Here is an 18,511-nt window from a genome sequence, read left to right as displayed (position 1 = left end):
TATGTATATGTACCGGATATACATATATATATATATACATACATATATATATATATAAAAAAACCACTTAGTTCTCCGTGATTTTACCTTGTCAGCAGAGCTGACTGTGGATGTGGTCACACTTTCTGGACTGGAGACCGTTGAGCTTTCTGGGGAAAAGAGAACAAGCATCTCTGGAGTCCGCACTGTGACACACATTTACGGCGCTGTAGTATTTCTGGTCAACACAGCAGTTGACTTACCGGGACTGCTCTCTTTCTCCTCACTCAGCTCCAGGCCTCCTGAAACACCCCTCTCTTTAGACTGGTCCTGCACGTTCATCTTGTCTTTACTGCTCATCCTGCACACTGAGCTCCTAGAAGGCATGACATGGGGACAGATGTTGGCACTGACTGGATGACACTGCCCAAGGAGACTTTTCAGGTCTCCTGCATTAATTACAAGGCACTGCTTATCTTACTGTAAGTCTTATTGTCAGGTGGTATTGTCACAATCTTTATTATTAGGTAATGTATGGAGGTGTTAGTGGGAGTAAGGAATGTTCAGTTGTTTTTAGTTTACTCTTGATAGTTGTCAGGGAAACCTGCCCTGTGTTCACAGGAAAAAAGCATTAAAGTTTTTAATTGGGAAACATAATCAATTCAGTATAAGTTACAAATGAATACGAACCTCCGCCGTTTGTTTTGTGCGTTTGCAGCAGTGGAGCCTTGTTGATTTTGCCGGTCCAATATGGACTGAGGAGAGAAGGGCAGTTGTCAGTGATCTTTTTAAAAGTAAATGCATACCAGATAAAGACAAACTCTTTCTCACATTTGCTTGCTTCTGTGATAACTCCTCCAGGAGCTCCTCAACACTTTCATCAGCTACATCAAATGGTGTCTGACCCTATAGAGTTAGAAACAAGACGATAACATGGAACACAAAACTGAAAACAATCAAACAGGCTACAAATTACCAAACTGTCATGGTAAATATATTTTCTGCAAATGAAAGAACACACTGAACAAAGAGTTATGATGTAATAAGAAAGGTTATAATTTTTAGGGCCTAACCGCGTTGCTGCGGGCCTCCATGTTGCACAGGTGCTCAGCCAGAATACGACAGGCCTCCCCTTGACCCCAGTGTGCTGCAGCATGGAGAGGCGTCCAACCATCAGAGTCCATAGCTGACACATCCAGCCCACACTGACACAGTATCCTGGGCAACACAAGAGCAAGGTGACAACAGCATAACTGCATGACTCACTGTATGACATAATAAAGATCTCCTGATGAAGAAAATTAAATTTCTAAGTTCAAATATTATATTCAATATGAACTAGAATTGCAGCCCCACAGTTGTATGCCTCCACGCACCATTTAATTTGTCTTACAGTTTCTGTCCATGTCTGTCAAAACATGGTTGCTTCACACACATCTTCCTCCAACAGCACAGAAGATCTATACAATCAGCACAGTTTCAAAATAAGAGTCACCAATTCAGTAACTTACCAAATTTCTCCCCTTCTGTTCCTGAGGTACGACGCTGACTAATAGCTAGTGTTTTTGCAATATATAATGTCACAGTGAAGTTAAATTTGACCTTTGGGATATAAAATGTCATCACTTCATCATTAAATCTTGTTAACCATGTGTGTGAAGTTTTGTCATAATTAGCATACAAATTCTTGAGTTATGGTCAAAAACATATTTTGTGAGGTCACACTGACCTTGACCTTCGACCACCAAATTCTCATCAATTTATTCTTCAGTCCAAGTGGAGCTTTGCATCAAATTTGAAAAAATTACCTTAAGGTGTTTTTGAGATATCGCATTCACGAGAATGAGATGGATGCACGGTAACAGTGACCTTTATTTTTTTTAATTCCCTCAGGGCGTTCATGAGAATAAGACAGACGTACAGACAAACAACCCGAAAAACTCATGCCTCTGGCTATGGCTATGGCTGGCATGGAGGCAGATAAATGTCAGGAGATGCTTACTTGAGGGCCTCTAGGTAGCCTTTGGCAGCAGCCACATGGAGTGGGGTGGCCCCAGTCCTGGGGTGTTGTAAATCAGAGGGTGGGCCCTCAGCCAACCAGGTCCGGGCATCGTTCAAGATCTGCTCTTCCTCCAGCCGCTTAGCTGCCTCCAAGTCCACACCTGGACAAAAACAGGAAATGTCAAACACATGCGTCATGCGTTTTATCTGTGTCTACAGTATAAGGCACACTCAGTCAGGGTGCAGTCTATATTACTAATCATAAAGGATGCATCATATATCAGTGACCAATATGGTTGTTGTTATGATAATGTACTCTCTTAATTCCGCTTGTTAATGCTGAGCCTTGGCTGTGGACTTGGGACTTCACTTAAAACCTGGTCCTGAAGGGGTATTTTTGGACTGACACACATGCAGGCACGCACAGAAAAAACACTACCATTTAGTCTAAAATATATATATTTATTTTCCCTTTTCGCAAACAGGAAAATGAGCAGGTAATGTTTGCAGTGGTGGTGTAACTAAGTATATAGTATATTTGCTCAAGCGCTGTACTTGCAGTTGCATGCATTCTATGCTAATTCATACTTCTATGTGTCAGAGGTAAATATTTTTTACTGCACTACATTTGTCTAACAGCTTAAGTTACTTTTCACATTACAGTGTTAAGTGTATTCCTTGGCCAGTGAAAACCATGTATTTCCAAATGCATTGATTTTGAATGTTTGTGATAAACTAGAGGATGGTGTATTCCTTTATGTGGTGAGAAAATTCTACTTCTTAAGCTGAATAAACACAGCTGGAAAATGCATCGTCACAAAGCTGAAAAGAGAGCTGTTTTTCTGACACCATGAAAAGTTGACGACAGCCATGCTACAAACATATGATGATCTTAAAGAATATGATGCATTGCTGTAGATTAAACTACCCAACAGTATTCAAACAGCTCATTGTACTGGCGTTGCTGTCAGTCTCTCCTCACCCCCTTAGCACCACTTCTCAGTGAATGTACTTTTAACTGAACTTCCACCATTCCACCACGCTGATCTACCTCAGCAATGTGCCACCATATACTTGCAGACTGTCTTTGCAGTAAATTCTCCTCTGAGGTGCCATTGATAATCAAGCTGAGTGGCGAGCTTCATAGAGTGAGTGTAACCGTAGCAACGGTGGACAGCAAGGGTCAATCAAAGAACTGCGTTACAATTATTGACGATCATATGTTGCATTCAGCATTGCCTAGTTTCACCATTTGATCCAAGTTTGGTCAGCATGTGAGACAGAGAGAGAGAGGGCGAGAGAGAGAGAGAGAGAAGCAGGTCTCTCTATCCACTTCTATACTCTTTGTGTCTGTGGTGGTGGCCCACAAATAAAAATGAGGAGGTACAATCTGCAGTTCTAGCAACAGCCTTGAAGCCAGTGAAAATCCACTGGTTAACATGATTTTGAGCTGAGAGATGAGCAGGGAGATCTGGCCCCCGGTAAGATGGAGGGAAGGTTACCACAGTTCATTTACACACACTACCCACATTAGTGCGATACAAACCCGGTTGAAAATCAGCAGAGCATCCCTTTGATCAGTAATCATCACAGATAATCATCGATTATCAGCATCAGCCCTGAAATCCCATATCGGAGCATCTCTATTAGGCTTATTAGTGTGCAAGGTCAGCATTTCTCTCTTAAGCTCTCTTTTTTCCATTATTTATACAACTAATTCTGTCAATTTATGCACAAACAAGTGCAACACTCTGAATGCCTTCCAGGAAAGGTTATTGCAATATGGTGATTACAGCAGTTTTTCCCCCTAGGATTTTTTCCAGCAGCGGTGCTGAAGTGACTTTTATTTTGCTCCGCTGACACAAGTAGGGCTTTAGACACATATTTATACATGGCTGTGGATGTCATATTACAATTGATATAATGCTTCCCATACCCCATATGCTGTTACAATCACTCCTGCACATGGGAGCAGATGTAGTATTTGACATCTAGTGTTTGAATGAATGTTGTGACTCTAAGTTTGCTTTAAAAACAACTAATGACTGTTAACAAGAACAACACAGATACAAGTTACCTACATCAAAATTGTATCCAAGTAATTAAAGAGATTTTTGCGCAATGACATCAAAATTAGATGTCAACAACTACTTTTGTTTGGCAATGTGTCCTGAAATAATTGCAATAAACAATACTATTGTCATTTTGAGACCATTTTATGTCACTGATATAATAATAATATAATAGCAAAATATTCAGGCACACCCTTTCAAAGAGCAATGAACTTTTAAGTCTGAGGGATCTTTAGGTACTGGAACTGGAATATGAGAAAAAAAGTTAACATATTCTTAATTTTTTAATTAACACCTGTTAATATACACAAGGAAGTTTATAAATGTATGGTACCTTTAGAGGTAAAGTTTCAAAATAATTCAGTTTGAAACTTTATATAAAATTTGGCTCACAAAAACAAAACCAAGCGATGCCTCTTGTGACTAGTGGAATAGTTTAGCAAATCTCCAGAGACACTGCAGTTACCTCCATAATCTGGATTATGGATGACCTGGGATCTGGGAGGTTTACTGCTGGATAAAGGGACCGAAGGATAAAGTTGTGGGGTAAAAACAACAGACTTTTTGGCTTGTTGCAGCCTCTACGGAAGCATTCAGTGTGCTGTGTGTATGACGATGTTCAGTGTGAGCTACACTTTATCAGAACCGCAGACTATTGAAGCTCTCGTAGCGGTGAAATTGTCAAGAGAATTTATCTCACATGTTTTTCTTCACTTGATCGGCCTTCAAACTGTTTAGAAGACTATCCACTGAATTGATAACGACCATTGGCCCATCAATCAGATCAGTGTTCAATTTCTAATCCTTGCTCCTTCCCCAGGTGTAGCGGCACTGCTGAATACATATGTAATGCCATTTTATGCTGGATTGCGCAAACGTTACCCATCCCTACAATATGCATCTCTTTTCCTTGCCATAATCCATTGTTTACAATATAAAACAGTTAATCCACTGTATGCAAAACGTTAAGTAAAAATGCCACTATGCCACTCTATTTCTTAATGGCAACTGACGAATCACAAGTCTCGATTTTTTAGTAAAATCCTGCAAAGTATACCATTGATACATGGGTGGCCACTTTTCCATTCCTTATCTGGCATATTTGTGTATGCCCGTCAAGGTCTTTCTATTTAGCTCAACTAACACTAGAATTACTGCCCCGGGGTTGTATGCCTCCATGCAACAGTCAAGCTTCTCTGACAGTTTACATCCATGTCTGTGAAAACATGGATGTTTCACACACATCTGTCTTCTGGCAGCACAGAAGATCTATACAATCAGCACAGTTTCAAAACAACAATCACCAATTCAGTATCTGACCAAATGTCTCCCCTTCTGTTCCTGAGATATGACTATGAATAATGGCCAGGAAAGTGTTTTAAGCAGAACATAATGATGTCAAAGTGAAGTTGGCCTTTGACCTTTTGGATATAAAATGTCATCACTTCATTATTTTATCCTATTAGACATTTGTGTAAAGTTTTGTCTTAATTAGCATAATAAGTCTTGAGTTATGGCCAAAGACATGTTTTGTTAGGTCACACTAACATTGACCTTTGACCTTCAACCACCAAAATCTAATCAATTTATTCTTTAATCCAAGTGGACATTTGTGCCAAATTTGAGTTAACTCCCTCAGGGCCTTCTTGAGATACTGCGTTCACAAGAATGAGACAGACAGGGTCACAGTGATCCTTGACCTTGAATCTTAACAGTTCATCGTTGAGTCCAACTGAATGTTTTTGCCAAATTTAAAGAGATTCCCTCAAGAACAGGACATCACACATCCACTAAACACCCACTTCACCCCTCTCCCCTAAGGACGCAGATACAGAGTACTGAGGTGCAGAAGGGCTCGCCTTGGGAAAAGTCTGATCCCTGCTGTCATAGCGGCCCTGAACAAAAGGCCTCGCTGAACAGGCCAGAGTGTGGACTCTGTTAAGTGTTGACACTGTTTTGTTTGTCTGTTTTCTAATGTGTGTTTCCAAATGTGTGTCTTGTTCTGTTCTGTGGTGGACAATGAGGAATGGAGATGGTGCTGTGGAAAGGAATTTCCTCAAGGGGACAATCAAGTCTAAGTCTAAGGTGTTCTTGAGATATTGTGTTCACAAGAATGTGACGGATGGTGTTGGACAACCTGAAAACATAATACCTCCTGCTATGGCTATCGCTGGCACGGAGGCACAAATATGCTGTAAATTTAACAGAACGTGCTCTAGACAGAAACACACATTTGACACAGAACACAACGAATGATGAAAAAGGGGTGTGTAGTCGTCAAAAGATAGCAATCACTCACCCTGTCTCACAGTGTAACTCTGAAGGAGGGACTCAGTGGCCTCATCAAGAGCAATGTCCAGAGGAACGTCACCGTCACAATTCACGGCAGTAAGAGACGCACCTCGCTGCACAAGAAAACTGACAAAACAAACATGGACAGAATGAGAATCCTTTTAATTGCAAACATGTTTACAAAGTCTGTATAAGGACAACCAATTCTAAATAGACACACCTAATCCTATCACATTATCTTCAAAGTCAGACCAAGAGGATTTATTCACATAACTAGAGACTGCAGGGGAAAAAAGGTACATCAGTTGTTAAATCATTTGAGCTGCATGTGTTTTTGTGCCAGGCCAGCCCACTCATGCTTTAGCTGACTTGTTGTCTTGCCAAACAGGAAAACAATGTTAGTATTGTTGAATGCATAAATACCCTGGCACCCACGCTGCATTCTGACGTCCCCAAAGTGGAAAAGAGTACTGTGTTACACAGCTGTTACGCTGCTGCACTGTGTTAACAGTATAGGCAAACTCACTCTGCAATGTCAGGGTAGCCACAGGATGCGGCAACATGCAGTGGTGTCCATCCCTCACTGTCAACCTGGTTCACGCTGGCACCATGCTCTAAAAGGAAGGACACTATTTCCATGCTGCCATCTATGCAGGACTGTGTAGAAAAAGGGAACAAAAAAGACAAATAATACATCTGTAAATGTTTCTCTGTCATCTCAGCAACAAAACCAATAATTTCAATTAAACCTCAGGAGGAGAAACTGCCTCACCTGGTGGAGAGCAGTGATTCCATCTGCATTGGAACAGTTGATAATTTCTGGCACATCTTCTCCATCCCTCCTTCTGGTCTCTTCGGCCTCGTTCAGCATCACCTGGGCCTCGTCCGTATCCCCGCTGGCACAGGCAGCAAGGAACTCTGCAGCCCTGTCAAACCTCACCCTTTTCCTAAAGACAGAGAATACAGGCAGTCAAATGACCTCATTGGTTAGCAGTTGTAGCTGGTTTGCCAAGTTAAAGACGAGACATGCCATGCAGCACCAATGTTTTTATAGAGGAAATAGACAAAAAAGAAACACCTAACAAGACAACGGCAGTAGCCTTGTAAGAAAAGCCAAAATGTGATGTGATTTGATGAGAAGGTTCAGTTAAAAGATGAGGCAGGCAATATTCCAGGGTTTTGTTTCTGTCAACGAATCCCATGACAAGACTAGTGTTGTCCCAAAACTGGAATTTCTAAATTCGATAAAATACTTTATTGATAATATTGATATTAAGTAACATTTTTTGATTCAACTGGAGTAATTGACATTACTGGGATGCAATTAAAAATTCTTAGCAAAAAAAAAAAAAAAATACATATAACAACTATGACTTTTCTTTTCTTGGTTAGTAGCACAGAACAACAGAATGACAATGCAGTCAACATTAACAGATGGACCTTTAATAAAACTGGGCTGTCAAATGTCAATGCAGTAGAAAGACACAAATACTTTTGAAATCGGTGTTACATGACCAAAGAAAACACAGAACAAGGGCTATGACATTTGGTTATACCAAAATGCACTGCGTTACATTAAACCAATAAACGCTCCAGCTGGTGACATGACGCAAGCTTGCTTGTTTTTTCTCAGGAAACAACATGGTAGCAGGCTGGTAACAAATGATCTCAAATAATTACAGTTAAACAGTAGCTTAAATATGTTTCTGGAAACATTTGAGGCGAGAAAAAGGCAACTCAGTAAGAGATTCTTTTGGACTGCGTTTGAGAGAGAGAGAAAGAGAGGCGAGCCTCCCTCTCAATCCACTTCTATACTATTTCTGTCCGTGGTGGCTGGCATACAAAAATGAACATAGGGTTGTAACGGTATGGGATTTTCATGGTTCGATGACCTTGTCAGAAAATATTGCGGTTTCACGTTATCATGACATTACAGAATTATTATAATTATTACAAGTCAAAATGACCCTTAAAAGGAATGAAAAACAGAGGGATTATTTTTGGTTAAACAAATGTTTTATTCCTATTACTGAAACTTGAAACCATTTTGTTAATGGAAGTATGTGTAAAAAGTCTCCCTTTTAAAAATAACTAAAATAAAGTTGAGATTCACTGTCCAGTTGCGTTTTTTTCCCCAATATCATAGATGACCAAATATACACGGTATGATAACTGACATTTTTAATATCACAGTATACCGCTGCAAACCTACATAAAGAAGTACAATTTGTAGTTCGAGTAACATCCCTAGAGCCAGCCAAAAGCCGCTGAATGACGCACTTGAGCTGAGTGATGGGCAGAGAGATCTGGGTACTGTGAGATGGAGGGAGGTTTACCAGAGTTCATTTTCAAATACTACCCACATTGTTATGATACAAGGCTGGTTGAAAATCGGCAAAGTATCTCTTTAATATTTTCAGACATCCCTACCTATATGTGAATCTTTAGAAAATGAGTCATAATATAAAGTCTAATAATCTCCCTAAACAGTTGGGCCCTGTAGTTTTACTTTTTTGCAAACAATACTAAAAAAGGACGCAATTATGTATTTTGTGGGAACTGCTGTCTGCTGTGCATTTGGTGTGCTGGTGATTATTTAAGGCAGCGAGACGGTGTATGTTGAATTGACTGAAAATAAACTGTAGTGGCCATGTTCATGTCACTAAAGGAACATGTCAGCCAGTGGAACAGTATGGCTCACTGATGTGGTTTAATAGTTTCTGGATGACCATGGCAGCCAGTGGAAATAAACAACCAAGACCAGGCTCTGAAGACAATACTTGCTGTAGGATCAGCTCAGTGGATGTTTTGGCCTTTTGCGGGATTTGTTGACAATGATAAAAATGTGAAGAGAGACAAGATTTTAACATGGTCATTTCTGAAGTCAAACTGTTTTGTGTTATAACACAAATGTCTCTTTGGGTGTCTTTCAGTCAGTGTTGGTGAGGGTCTCCTTGTGACCACTCCATGCTAATTCAGATGATGTAATCATAATTACTGACTTTTTATTATCAATATTCATACCTTTTCTGTGCTTGTGACAGACTGACCTGCAACCATGACAGCAACTACTGTAATACAAAATTCAACACCAGTTATCAGTAAGGTATGTGCTGTCAGCTTAAAGAGAGATGCTCTCTGACTGTATTGTTGATACACTGGTTCGACACAAGCACTGCAAAATGATATGTGATGGCAGTCCCAAAAATTCATATGAAAATAAGTGACAAGTGAATTAGCAACGCAGAGAGTCCTGAACAAACAGACCCTCATCCAGACTGACTGTATGACACTTTGCTAATGTTAGCTAACGTTAGCTAGCTAACACAAACACTGCAAACTATGGCCTCAGAGATGACCACTGACAGTCTCAACACAGGCAGAACATTATATGCTTAATTAAATCCTAAACGGTTTTTTTAGCAGCAGGAGGGCGCCCGGTGCTGTACTGTGAGACAGGTTATATTATTTTATCAACCCCTTGTCCAAACCCACGAACAACTTCCCTCATTTAGCATTTCTCTTCAGACGTTAAGCTAAGCTAGCCTGCTGAGAGCCGGCTGCTATTGTCAAACTGTTTGGCAGGAGACATTTCCTCACCGTCGTTTGAGGAAGGGGCTGGATCCATCTCTGCTTACACACACGGGCTGGTCCCTCGACGGGTCGCTGAGCTCGGCCTCCGGCTCCCCTGCTCCATTCTCGGCATCGCCCCGCCACCTCCGCCTGGGCACGGCCGGCGCTTTGTCGGTGCATGAGCCGGCCCAGCGCTTCAGCTGCTCTCGCCGCTTGGTCCTCGCCGAGTCCCCCATTACTTATCCCAGGAGGACTGTGTTTTTAAAAATAAAACATTCACTGGCAGGGAACGACACACCCTCCATGTGTATACTTTCACTTCCTGGTTCTTGCTCTGGCGCTGGATGTGGAGGAGGAAGCCTCGGCTCGTGCTTGTTGGCGTCTGGAGCGCGCAACGCTGCTCAGGCTTGTCTGTCTGACGTCACCACCGCTGCTCTGTAGTAGAGCCCAGAGGGGAAATGCTGTAATAGCTCCATGCCTGAGCATTGTGCACCAACAGTTAGCACTGCACTTCCTGGCATTGTGCTTCTTTTGAGACTCAGGTCACGTTGTAGTTTAATGTTGAAATAATATCCTCAATGAAGGCAAACAGAGCTTCGAAACGAAAAAATCACAGGGCTATAGGAGCCAGCAACTTTCTAACCCTTTATAAATGATGCCATAGCCTATTAGTATGTGAGACTGAACCATTAAAGGCTCCCACTGTCTGATGTGAAGCCTTAGTTTTGAGAATATGACAGCAAGCATGTGTATTCAAGGTCCATTTGCTTTTCCGTACGGAGTCAGTGGGTTATCAATATGTTTGACACACAAAATCATACATAGTAGAACGCCAGCCAAATGCAAGCCTGTCAGTACCTTGAACTTGTACTCTGCAATTCAGTCATTTTTGAAACACCTTTTCTTACATTGTAGCCTGCTGCATTATAATGGACTGTTCTTTACTAATCAGAGGAGGGGGCTGGCTGGGGTGTGACTTTGATTTTGTTTGTTTGGTTGTTTGTTTTATCACCCACCTTAAAGCTACATCACTATTTTGTACTTATATTTGTTTTTGTTGCTGTTTCCTGATGGAAACATTTGTCAGACATAATGTGTCCAAAGACTGGCTGAAATTTGGAAATCCAACAATAATTTCAGTTTTTACAGTTACTGGCTATGATAAATAATTTATTTTGAAAAACAAAAAAGTGTAGTAGTTAAAGAAAACATGCATGTTTCCTTCCCCTTATTGCACCACACCCTCCCCCCTCATAAATAACAAACAGTCCCTAAACTGCACCTACCATACACCATGTAACCTAGATTTAATGTGAAATATGCAACTTTTTGCCTTGAGGCAGTGAGTGAGGTGCAAGTCTGCCCACTTTGCTGGGCATGTCTCCATCTAGCACTGCCCATCCCAAAGGGCTTTTACCATACAATGAGTGCTACCCTGAGGCTGAGATAACCAGTGTTCAGAAAGTCACCATAGGTGATTAGGGGGAGCAGTCGGTCATAGTAAAAACAATGCTGATGTTCATTGTCGGCTGCAGGTTGAGTTGTTTCATTGCTTCTCACCATATTTGATGTTGCAATAACTTCCCCTGTGCATAGTTAGCTGCTGCTGTCCACCACACCCTTGGGGCACGCATTGGGAGCATAAGAGGCCCAAAAATGACTTGACTACTGATGTAAAGCCTGTTTTAGTGAACAGTTGGGTATTGGCGTGTATGCCACAGATAAAAACAAACATGCAGTATACCCCAGTCATCACAAATTCGTAATTCAAAAGAGTTAGTCTTTAGTCATTAGTCTTAAACAAACAATGTAAAGCCTAACATTAACTAAGAGCTAACTCGTAGATAGCTGGTAAACATTCCAGCATGGACATAGGGTCAAATTCCATGTTATATTGTTCCAGTGGCTGTGTGTGCTCAGCGCTACAACTCTGCATTCCAAGCAAAAGTGATCAACAGGAAAAGGAGAGCCACTGATGGAAGTAAGTAGCCTAAATATCTCATTTGCATTTATTTGTGTAGTTCTAATCTTGGACTAGACAACTATGAACTTGTCCACATGTGACAGAATATGCTGTGGTTGTCATAATTCCCCATATACTAGCTGTCTACTTAGTTGAAGCTTATGGTACAGCACTGACTTCTTCAGTGGAACCACACTGTTTTCTAATGCAGGTTGGACTGAAAGAATGATCAAAGTAAAGCATATACAGTAGACATACAGTGTAGAATAATGTATGACAAATTGAAGGAAAAACCAACAGAGAGCATCCTAGTTATGGGTGCCCACCCATGTCACCAATGGGAAGATCCACCACTGGTCTTTAGATATTTCTTGAAGTCGCCCTTTGTGTCTTCACCCCTATGATGTTTTTGTAGCTGCAACTCAGGCAAGTCTGTCACAGTCTAACATCTGCTTTGGTGATCTTGCAGTTGTGGCTTTGCTACAACTCCACTGTCATTGAGAAAAGGAACAATGTTAATCTATCATCAGACTTTCAAACTGTGATGTATAGTACATACTCATCAGGGCCCAGGATTTTCTGAATCACACAGTTATTGTGAGACTAAAAAGTTACTTCCCTTTCTTATCTGTTTTCAGTTTCCACTTTCATGTCAAGTGGAACAACAAGTTACAAATTTCCTCCTTTCCCACGTTTTAGAATGGCTCTGCCCTCACACATAGCAGCCCACTCAATCCCACCTCACACTCTGACCCGGCTGGCACGAGAGTGGCTGGCAGAGGATACACCAAACTTTGACCTGGCGGGAGTGTGTGTGGGGTCACAGGAGGTTGAGGCGAGGTTGCTGTGTAAAACACCACACAGCATCCTGGCAGGGAGCCCCTTCTTTACAGCAGTGTTCGCTGAGGTCGGCTGTACCGTGGACTGGATTTATCAGGAGGGAGCTGAGATCGGTAGGCACTGCACACTGTCTTCCAAAGCACCACAATATTAGTTTAGACAGACAGTTACTGGATGAACTTCTTGTCCACAGTAGGTGCATACTTAGTACAAACAAGTAATACATACCAAATTATGCAAATATTAAACAAAGAGACAAGACATAGATTGGCGCACCACAAATCAGGATTTCTTGTAAAAATAAGAGGAGCTTATGTATTTAAAGCTGTAGACACAAAGTTATTGCTCTGCACATGGTTAGTCAATCCTTGATTGTGAAATACTAATGAACTGTGTTTATAAATCCTGAGGGGGGAGACTAGTTTGGTTGCCCATGCAGTTACAAAAAAAAACAAAAGACACACAAGTCAGACAGCTCACATCAGACTGCATATGAAAGATATACTACCACTACAGTATGTACTAAAAATCACAAACTAACACATTTTCCATGAGGTCATTAGTGTAGCAGAAGCCAATCAAGCCATTAAATGACCAAATTACCACCTCTTGGTTGTATGGCTCTGCGAACCATTGAAGTTGCAGTTACAATTTACATCCATGTCTGTGAAAACGTGGATGCTTCACACACATTTTCAGCTCAGCAGCTAAGAAGATATTTACAATCAGCACAGTTTCAAGGTGGACACCCAAAATTAGTGTCACCAATTCAGTATCTGACCATATGTCTCTTCTTCTGGTTCTGAGATATGATCTTGAGCAGTGGCCATAAAAGTGTTTTTGCAGTTACCAAATGTGCTTTACATTAAAAAAAAACGTATGAAAAAAACATAGAGCATTCCAGTATGTCATGCAATGGCATAACAATGAAAATATCATATATTAATATAAAGCCATAACACCTAAACACACACTCACATTATTGTTAGGTCTGAGAACACAGTTCACACATGCACACATGGCACGCACGCACACACACACACACACACACACACACACACACACACACACACAGAACACTAACACAAAATATGCCTGAGAAAACAGGAAGATTTTAAGCTTAGCTTTAAATGTAGATACAGTTCTTATAGATCACAGGTCAATATGCAGAGCATATTGAGGGAAGGTTCGCAGTAACTTACACCATTAGCAGCCTCTGATCTTATTCTGGGTACAACCAGAAAGCCACTGTCTGAAGACCTGAGAGGTCTGAGCTGGGGGTGGAGTCAGTGAGCAGACCAGAAATATACTGAGGAGCTGAACCATGTAGTGCTTTTCAGACCAATACAGGAACATTTTTAAGTCTGAAAAATAATACTAATGATGTCGTCAGGGGCGGCACGGTGGTGTGGTGGTTAGCACTCTCGCCTCACAGCAAGAGGGTTGCCGGTTCGATCCCGGGGGTGGGAGCCCTTCTGTGCGGAGTTTGCATGTTCTCCCCGTGTCAGTGTGGGTTCTCTCCGGGCACTCCGGCTTCCTCCCACAGTCCAAAGACATGCAGATTGGGGACTAGGTTAATTGATAACTCTAAATTGTCCGTAGGTGTGAACGTGAGTGTGAATGGTTGTTTGTCTCTATGTGTCAGCCCTGCGATAGTCTGGCGACCTGTCCAGGGTGTACCCTGCCTCTCGCCCGATGTCAGCTGGGATAGGCTCCAGCCCCCCCGCGACCCTCAAGAGGATGAAGCGGTTAGAAGATGAATGAATGAATGTCGTCAGGCTTATCTGAAAAAGGGCTTGGAAACTTTTCACACTTCATTATTCTAGCCCAGGGTTATCCTTTCAAACTAAACCTCTATTAGCTGGTGGTTAAACGTCAGCTGGAACACATAAATCATGTTCACTTTTTAAAATTATATTGTTTACTTAGACCAGTTTCACACTGGCTAGTTTTAGCACCAGGTTAAGTCCATTTCCAGGGGATAACCCTGCAAACTGAGGGCCCATCCTGCTCTGGAGCAGGGCCAGCCAGCTCTAGGCTAAAGCTGGGATTAGCTCACTTGGAATCTGTAAGGATTGTGCCATGTGAACGCCTTTTTCGCCCCAGGCTAACATCTACCTTAGCCTGGGGCTAAGTGCACTGTGAAAAGCCTGTAAGTTTACGATAAAAACTTAAGTTGGAGTCGAAAAGTCTTGGGCATGTACCAGGCACACAGAGTTTAACAAAAGATGCATTATGGGAATTCATCCTAAAAGTCAGGTTATCCCTTTTCTTTAAAAAAAAAAATCTGTCTCTTGTGAGTCTCCCAACTTAATTGTGCTGTATGTGACTGTGAAGAAAGATAGGTGATTATTGAGTCTCATTCCCAGGTCTTCAGATACCGACACAATCTCATTCTGACACTTTGGGCTGGTAGTTCAGCCCAACTACAAACCCAAAGTATCGGTGTCTGACAACCTGGGAATGAGACTCAATAATGAACTATTTTCCAGAATTACATACAACACTTTTAATAAAAGTATTATAGAAAATAGCTGGAGTGCCCTTTAATAAATTCCATTATTGGTTGTAACCCCACTCACTGCAGCATGAAATACAGCTGCTCATCTCTGATTACACCTCAGTTCAGTTGTGAATTAGAGATGTGTCTATTTCCTTGTTTGCACTGCTACGAGTGGCTCCTCAAATTTGATGATCATGGTTTTAGTCAAACTCTCTAAACTCTCTATAGTAAATGAGCACTGTCAATCATCCAAAAATCTTAATCTCACCTCCACAGGTCCAGATGCCATCACACTGACTGCTGTGGTGAGAGGCCCAGCAAGGTGCCTCCTCCTTGGGGAAAGGCCAGCTCTCAACTGCCTGGCCCGGGCCTCAGGTATTGCCACCCGCTGTTCTAAGCTCCAGGCAATGGCAACAGTGGGAGGCTGGCATGGAGAAGTGGCTGGCACACGCAAGACCACCCCGGGCTTCCGTCTGGTGGAAAAGTATGCCATGCTGGTTGGCAATGTGTCCATGCACAGACAGGACCTGAGTTCAATGGTGATGCTGAAGGACAACCACGTCTGGGCATCAGGAAGTATCACACGGGTGAGCAGCTGCAACATAGATCCAGTTAAAATGGCTCTTACAATGCATGTTCTCACAGTCCATTGAAAAATTACAACATATTGGTTATTTAGGTTAAGGTTACGTTCACTTAAGAGAAAATGTAAAAAAAAAAAAAAAAGGACATAATCATTTTAATTTAATAGCCTACATAATTGCAAACTTTACTGAAAACATCATGTTGAAAAATAAACATCACTCTGTTTATAGCATTAAAATATTTTACCTTTAAAATTAGGTTTTTGGATTAATGTGGTTTTAATTATCCTCCTTTTATGTGCAAGTTCAAATACTTGGTTTAGTAGTTTGGAGGTATTGCCTTGAGGTGAATGTCAACATGCTAACAAATGTTTAGCATATCATGTTTACCTTGTTCACTGTCATAGTTTAGCTTTAGAACAGCTAATTAGCACTAAACACACAAAGTGCAGCAGAGGCTGACAGGGACGTGAACTGGGTCACGTTACCAACCCAGTTTCAGGGTAAATGGGCTTAGGGTCTTCATTTTGGGTTGTTTTCTGATGCAGAGGGAATAATGACCCAAATACTGGGTCACATTGTGGCTGGTTTGATTTAAAATAGTAGCCTACATTTTTTGTGTGTGATTGGTGACCCAGTGGTTTTAATACTTAGGAGCACTGGATAAATTTGAGTTCAGTGCTAGATTGACGCAGTACTGGGTATCATCACCATGGGTGGATTCTGAGACAAGGGCCCCTGGGCACAGATATGCAAAGGCACCACCACCTCTCCTACTCAGGAGCAAGACATACAGTGGTTGTGGTAGTTTTATGTCATTTTGTAGTAAGGTTGTGTCTCCTTCTGGTTGTTTTGTATAGTTTTTTAAGTTGTTTATGTCTCTTTGATGTAATTTTCAGTCATTTTATGGTAGTTTTGGGTTGGGTCTCTTTGTGGTAAGTTTTTGTCTTATTGTTGTAATTGTATGTCTTTTTCGGTAGTTTTTGTCATTTTGTGTCCCCTTCTGGTTGTTTTGTTCTCTTTGTAGTCATTTAGTGTCTCTGTGTGGCTGTTTTGCTGTTTTTTCTGTTGTTGTTGTTTGGTTTTTTAGTTATTTTGTAACCTCTTGCAGTTCCTTGCAGTCCTTACAGGCTGGATTACTAAACAGGCCTACCAGGCACAGGCCCCCCTGTGCCTGGTAGGCCTGTTTAGTAATCCATCCATGGGTAACATGATTGACTCGTACTGGGCTAAAATTGACCCGCTATTTTTTGGTGTGTAGTTATTTGGTCCTACACCAATGTATTGAACAAACTGAAATTTTGACCCAATGATGCCTTCTCTGCAGTCGATGACTGTCTGTACATGAAAGACAATCCATCCCACCAAGTGAACATCAGACATAAATAATGCATAATAAAAACTACATTCAAGCTGATCACATTCAAATGTGGATCTGAAATCTAAAATTTGTAATCAGATGAGTTTAAATGTCCACTTATAGATAAATGCCCACTCATTTGCAATCTTTAGTTTTTAGTATTTACAAATTCTGATTGTGTTAACTACAATACAATATAAAAACAATCCATTCAAATGACTGCATTAAAAATGAAACATTGCCAACATTTATTTTATAGAATATAATTTTTGATCAAACCATTCTACCAAAAGTAATAAATATTTTTTTAAGAATTGAATGTTCAACCTTCAGTAAAATACTTACCACTTAAGAACAACTGTCATATACCTTTTTTTTTCTTTTTCTTTTTTTTAAAGAAGTTTGTTTTTTTTGTAAATGTTGCAAACACACAATATCTGACAGGTGAGACTTAACAATCTCTCATAATTTAAGGTGCGTTCACAACACCTATTTGTTTTCTAGGCTGTGAAAACTGCCCGATCAGTGTGTGGCTTCAGCAGTAAGATTGAGGTGGAGTGCCGCTTTATAGAGGAGGGCAGAGAGGCGGCCAGGGCTGGAGCAGACATCGTTATGCTGGACAACTTCAAACCTCAGGTTAAGAATATTAAACTAACATGAGTCCTGGTTACTTCTCATTTTCATTATCCTGGTTTCTACTCACTGACACTTAACCTACACTGTCTCTCACTGTAGGAGCTCCATGCTGCAGCTCAGGCACTGAAGGAGGAGTTCCCAGCACTACTGATAGAAGCCAGTGGAGGAGTGACTCCAGAGAACTTAGCTATGTATTTCTCCCCACATGTGGACATCATTTCCCTGGGCTGCATAACACAGGGTTGCCCAGTTGTGGATTTTTCTCTCAAGGTTCAGAAGTCTGTTGTGCAGTCAAGCCTCCAAGAATGAGGACCTCCTCAAATAGGATGTGCACTGATTGAATGAGAAAATGTAGTAACATTTTGTTCTGAATAGATGAGACTTTTTAGTGTGTACGTTTATTTCCTGTAACAACATTACAGTAGTCTACTGTTGCTCAAGCTTGAGAAATAGTTCACATCCTGTTTGCTCACTGTGTCATCAGTCATTTGATGTGCATAAAAGGAAAACAGAAATGAGGCTGGACTCACTTCTCTGCTGGGGCCACGTAGACAGAAAAACAATTTCATTCAGTTCTTGAAATACAAAACATGCAGAGCTGAACTGCCATATAGGAACAGCAGCCACAAGTTGAAACTACAACTGTTGATAACAACAACATACAGACTAAAAGGAAAACTTAAAAAAAGGCTGATATATAGATCAGCA

At 41.1% G+C, this 18,511-nt stretch overlaps 2 protein-coding genes across 7 annotated transcripts in view; one reads left to right on the top strand and one right to left on the bottom strand.

The window, feature by feature from the left end:
* Nucleotides 1-10,309, bottom strand: part of ppp1r12c (protein phosphatase 1, regulatory subunit 12C) — a 28,458-nt gene extending 18,149 nt beyond the window's left edge. For 4 of the 6 annotated variants that reach the window (XM_050043608.1, XM_050043611.1, XM_050043609.1 and 1 more), the window contains exons 1-10: nucleotides 9,945-10,308; nucleotides 7,117-7,291; nucleotides 6,871-7,001; nucleotides 6,352-6,470; nucleotides 1,982-2,141; nucleotides 1,053-1,197; nucleotides 811-885; nucleotides 670-734; nucleotides 243-355; nucleotides 88-149 (exon numbers count right to left, since the gene is read on the bottom strand). In XM_050043608.1, coding sequence (XP_049899565.1) covers nucleotides 88-149; nucleotides 243-355; nucleotides 670-734; nucleotides 811-885; nucleotides 1,053-1,197; nucleotides 1,982-2,141; nucleotides 6,352-6,470; nucleotides 6,871-7,001; nucleotides 7,117-7,291; nucleotides 9,945-10,153 — 1,254 coding nt within the window. In that variant the 5' untranslated portion in view covers nucleotides 10,154-10,308. Of the gene's footprint in view, nucleotides 1-87; nucleotides 150-242; nucleotides 356-669; nucleotides 735-810; nucleotides 886-1,052; nucleotides 1,198-1,981; nucleotides 2,142-6,351; nucleotides 6,471-6,870; nucleotides 7,002-7,116; nucleotides 7,292-9,944 lie in introns of all 6 variants that reach the window. The other 2 variants (XM_050043607.1, XM_050043613.1) reach the window with 2 other exon arrangements.
* Nucleotides 10,310-11,751: 1,442 nt separating this feature from the next.
* Nucleotides 11,752-18,318, top strand: LOC126389760 (nicotinate-nucleotide pyrophosphorylase [carboxylating]-like). Its single transcript, XM_050043619.1, has 5 exons — nucleotides 11,752-11,898; nucleotides 12,580-12,833; nucleotides 15,500-15,810; nucleotides 17,672-17,803; nucleotides 17,903-18,318. The coding sequence occupies exons 2-5, from the start codon at nucleotides 12,581-12,583 to the stop codon at nucleotides 18,110-18,112; spliced, it is 906 nt and encodes a 301-aa protein (XP_049899576.1). The 5' UTR covers nucleotides 11,752-11,898; nucleotide 12,580; the 3' UTR covers nucleotides 18,113-18,318.
* Nucleotides 18,319-18,511: the final 193 nt, after the last annotated feature.

Source organism: Epinephelus moara, chromosome 5, assembly GCF_006386435.1.
Source record: "Epinephelus moara isolate mb chromosome 5, YSFRI_EMoa_1.0, whole genome shotgun sequence".
Taxonomy (NCBI): Eukaryota; Metazoa; Chordata; class Actinopteri; order Perciformes; family Serranidae; genus Epinephelus; species Epinephelus moara.
This window is presented reverse-complemented; position numbering and strand designations above follow the sequence as displayed.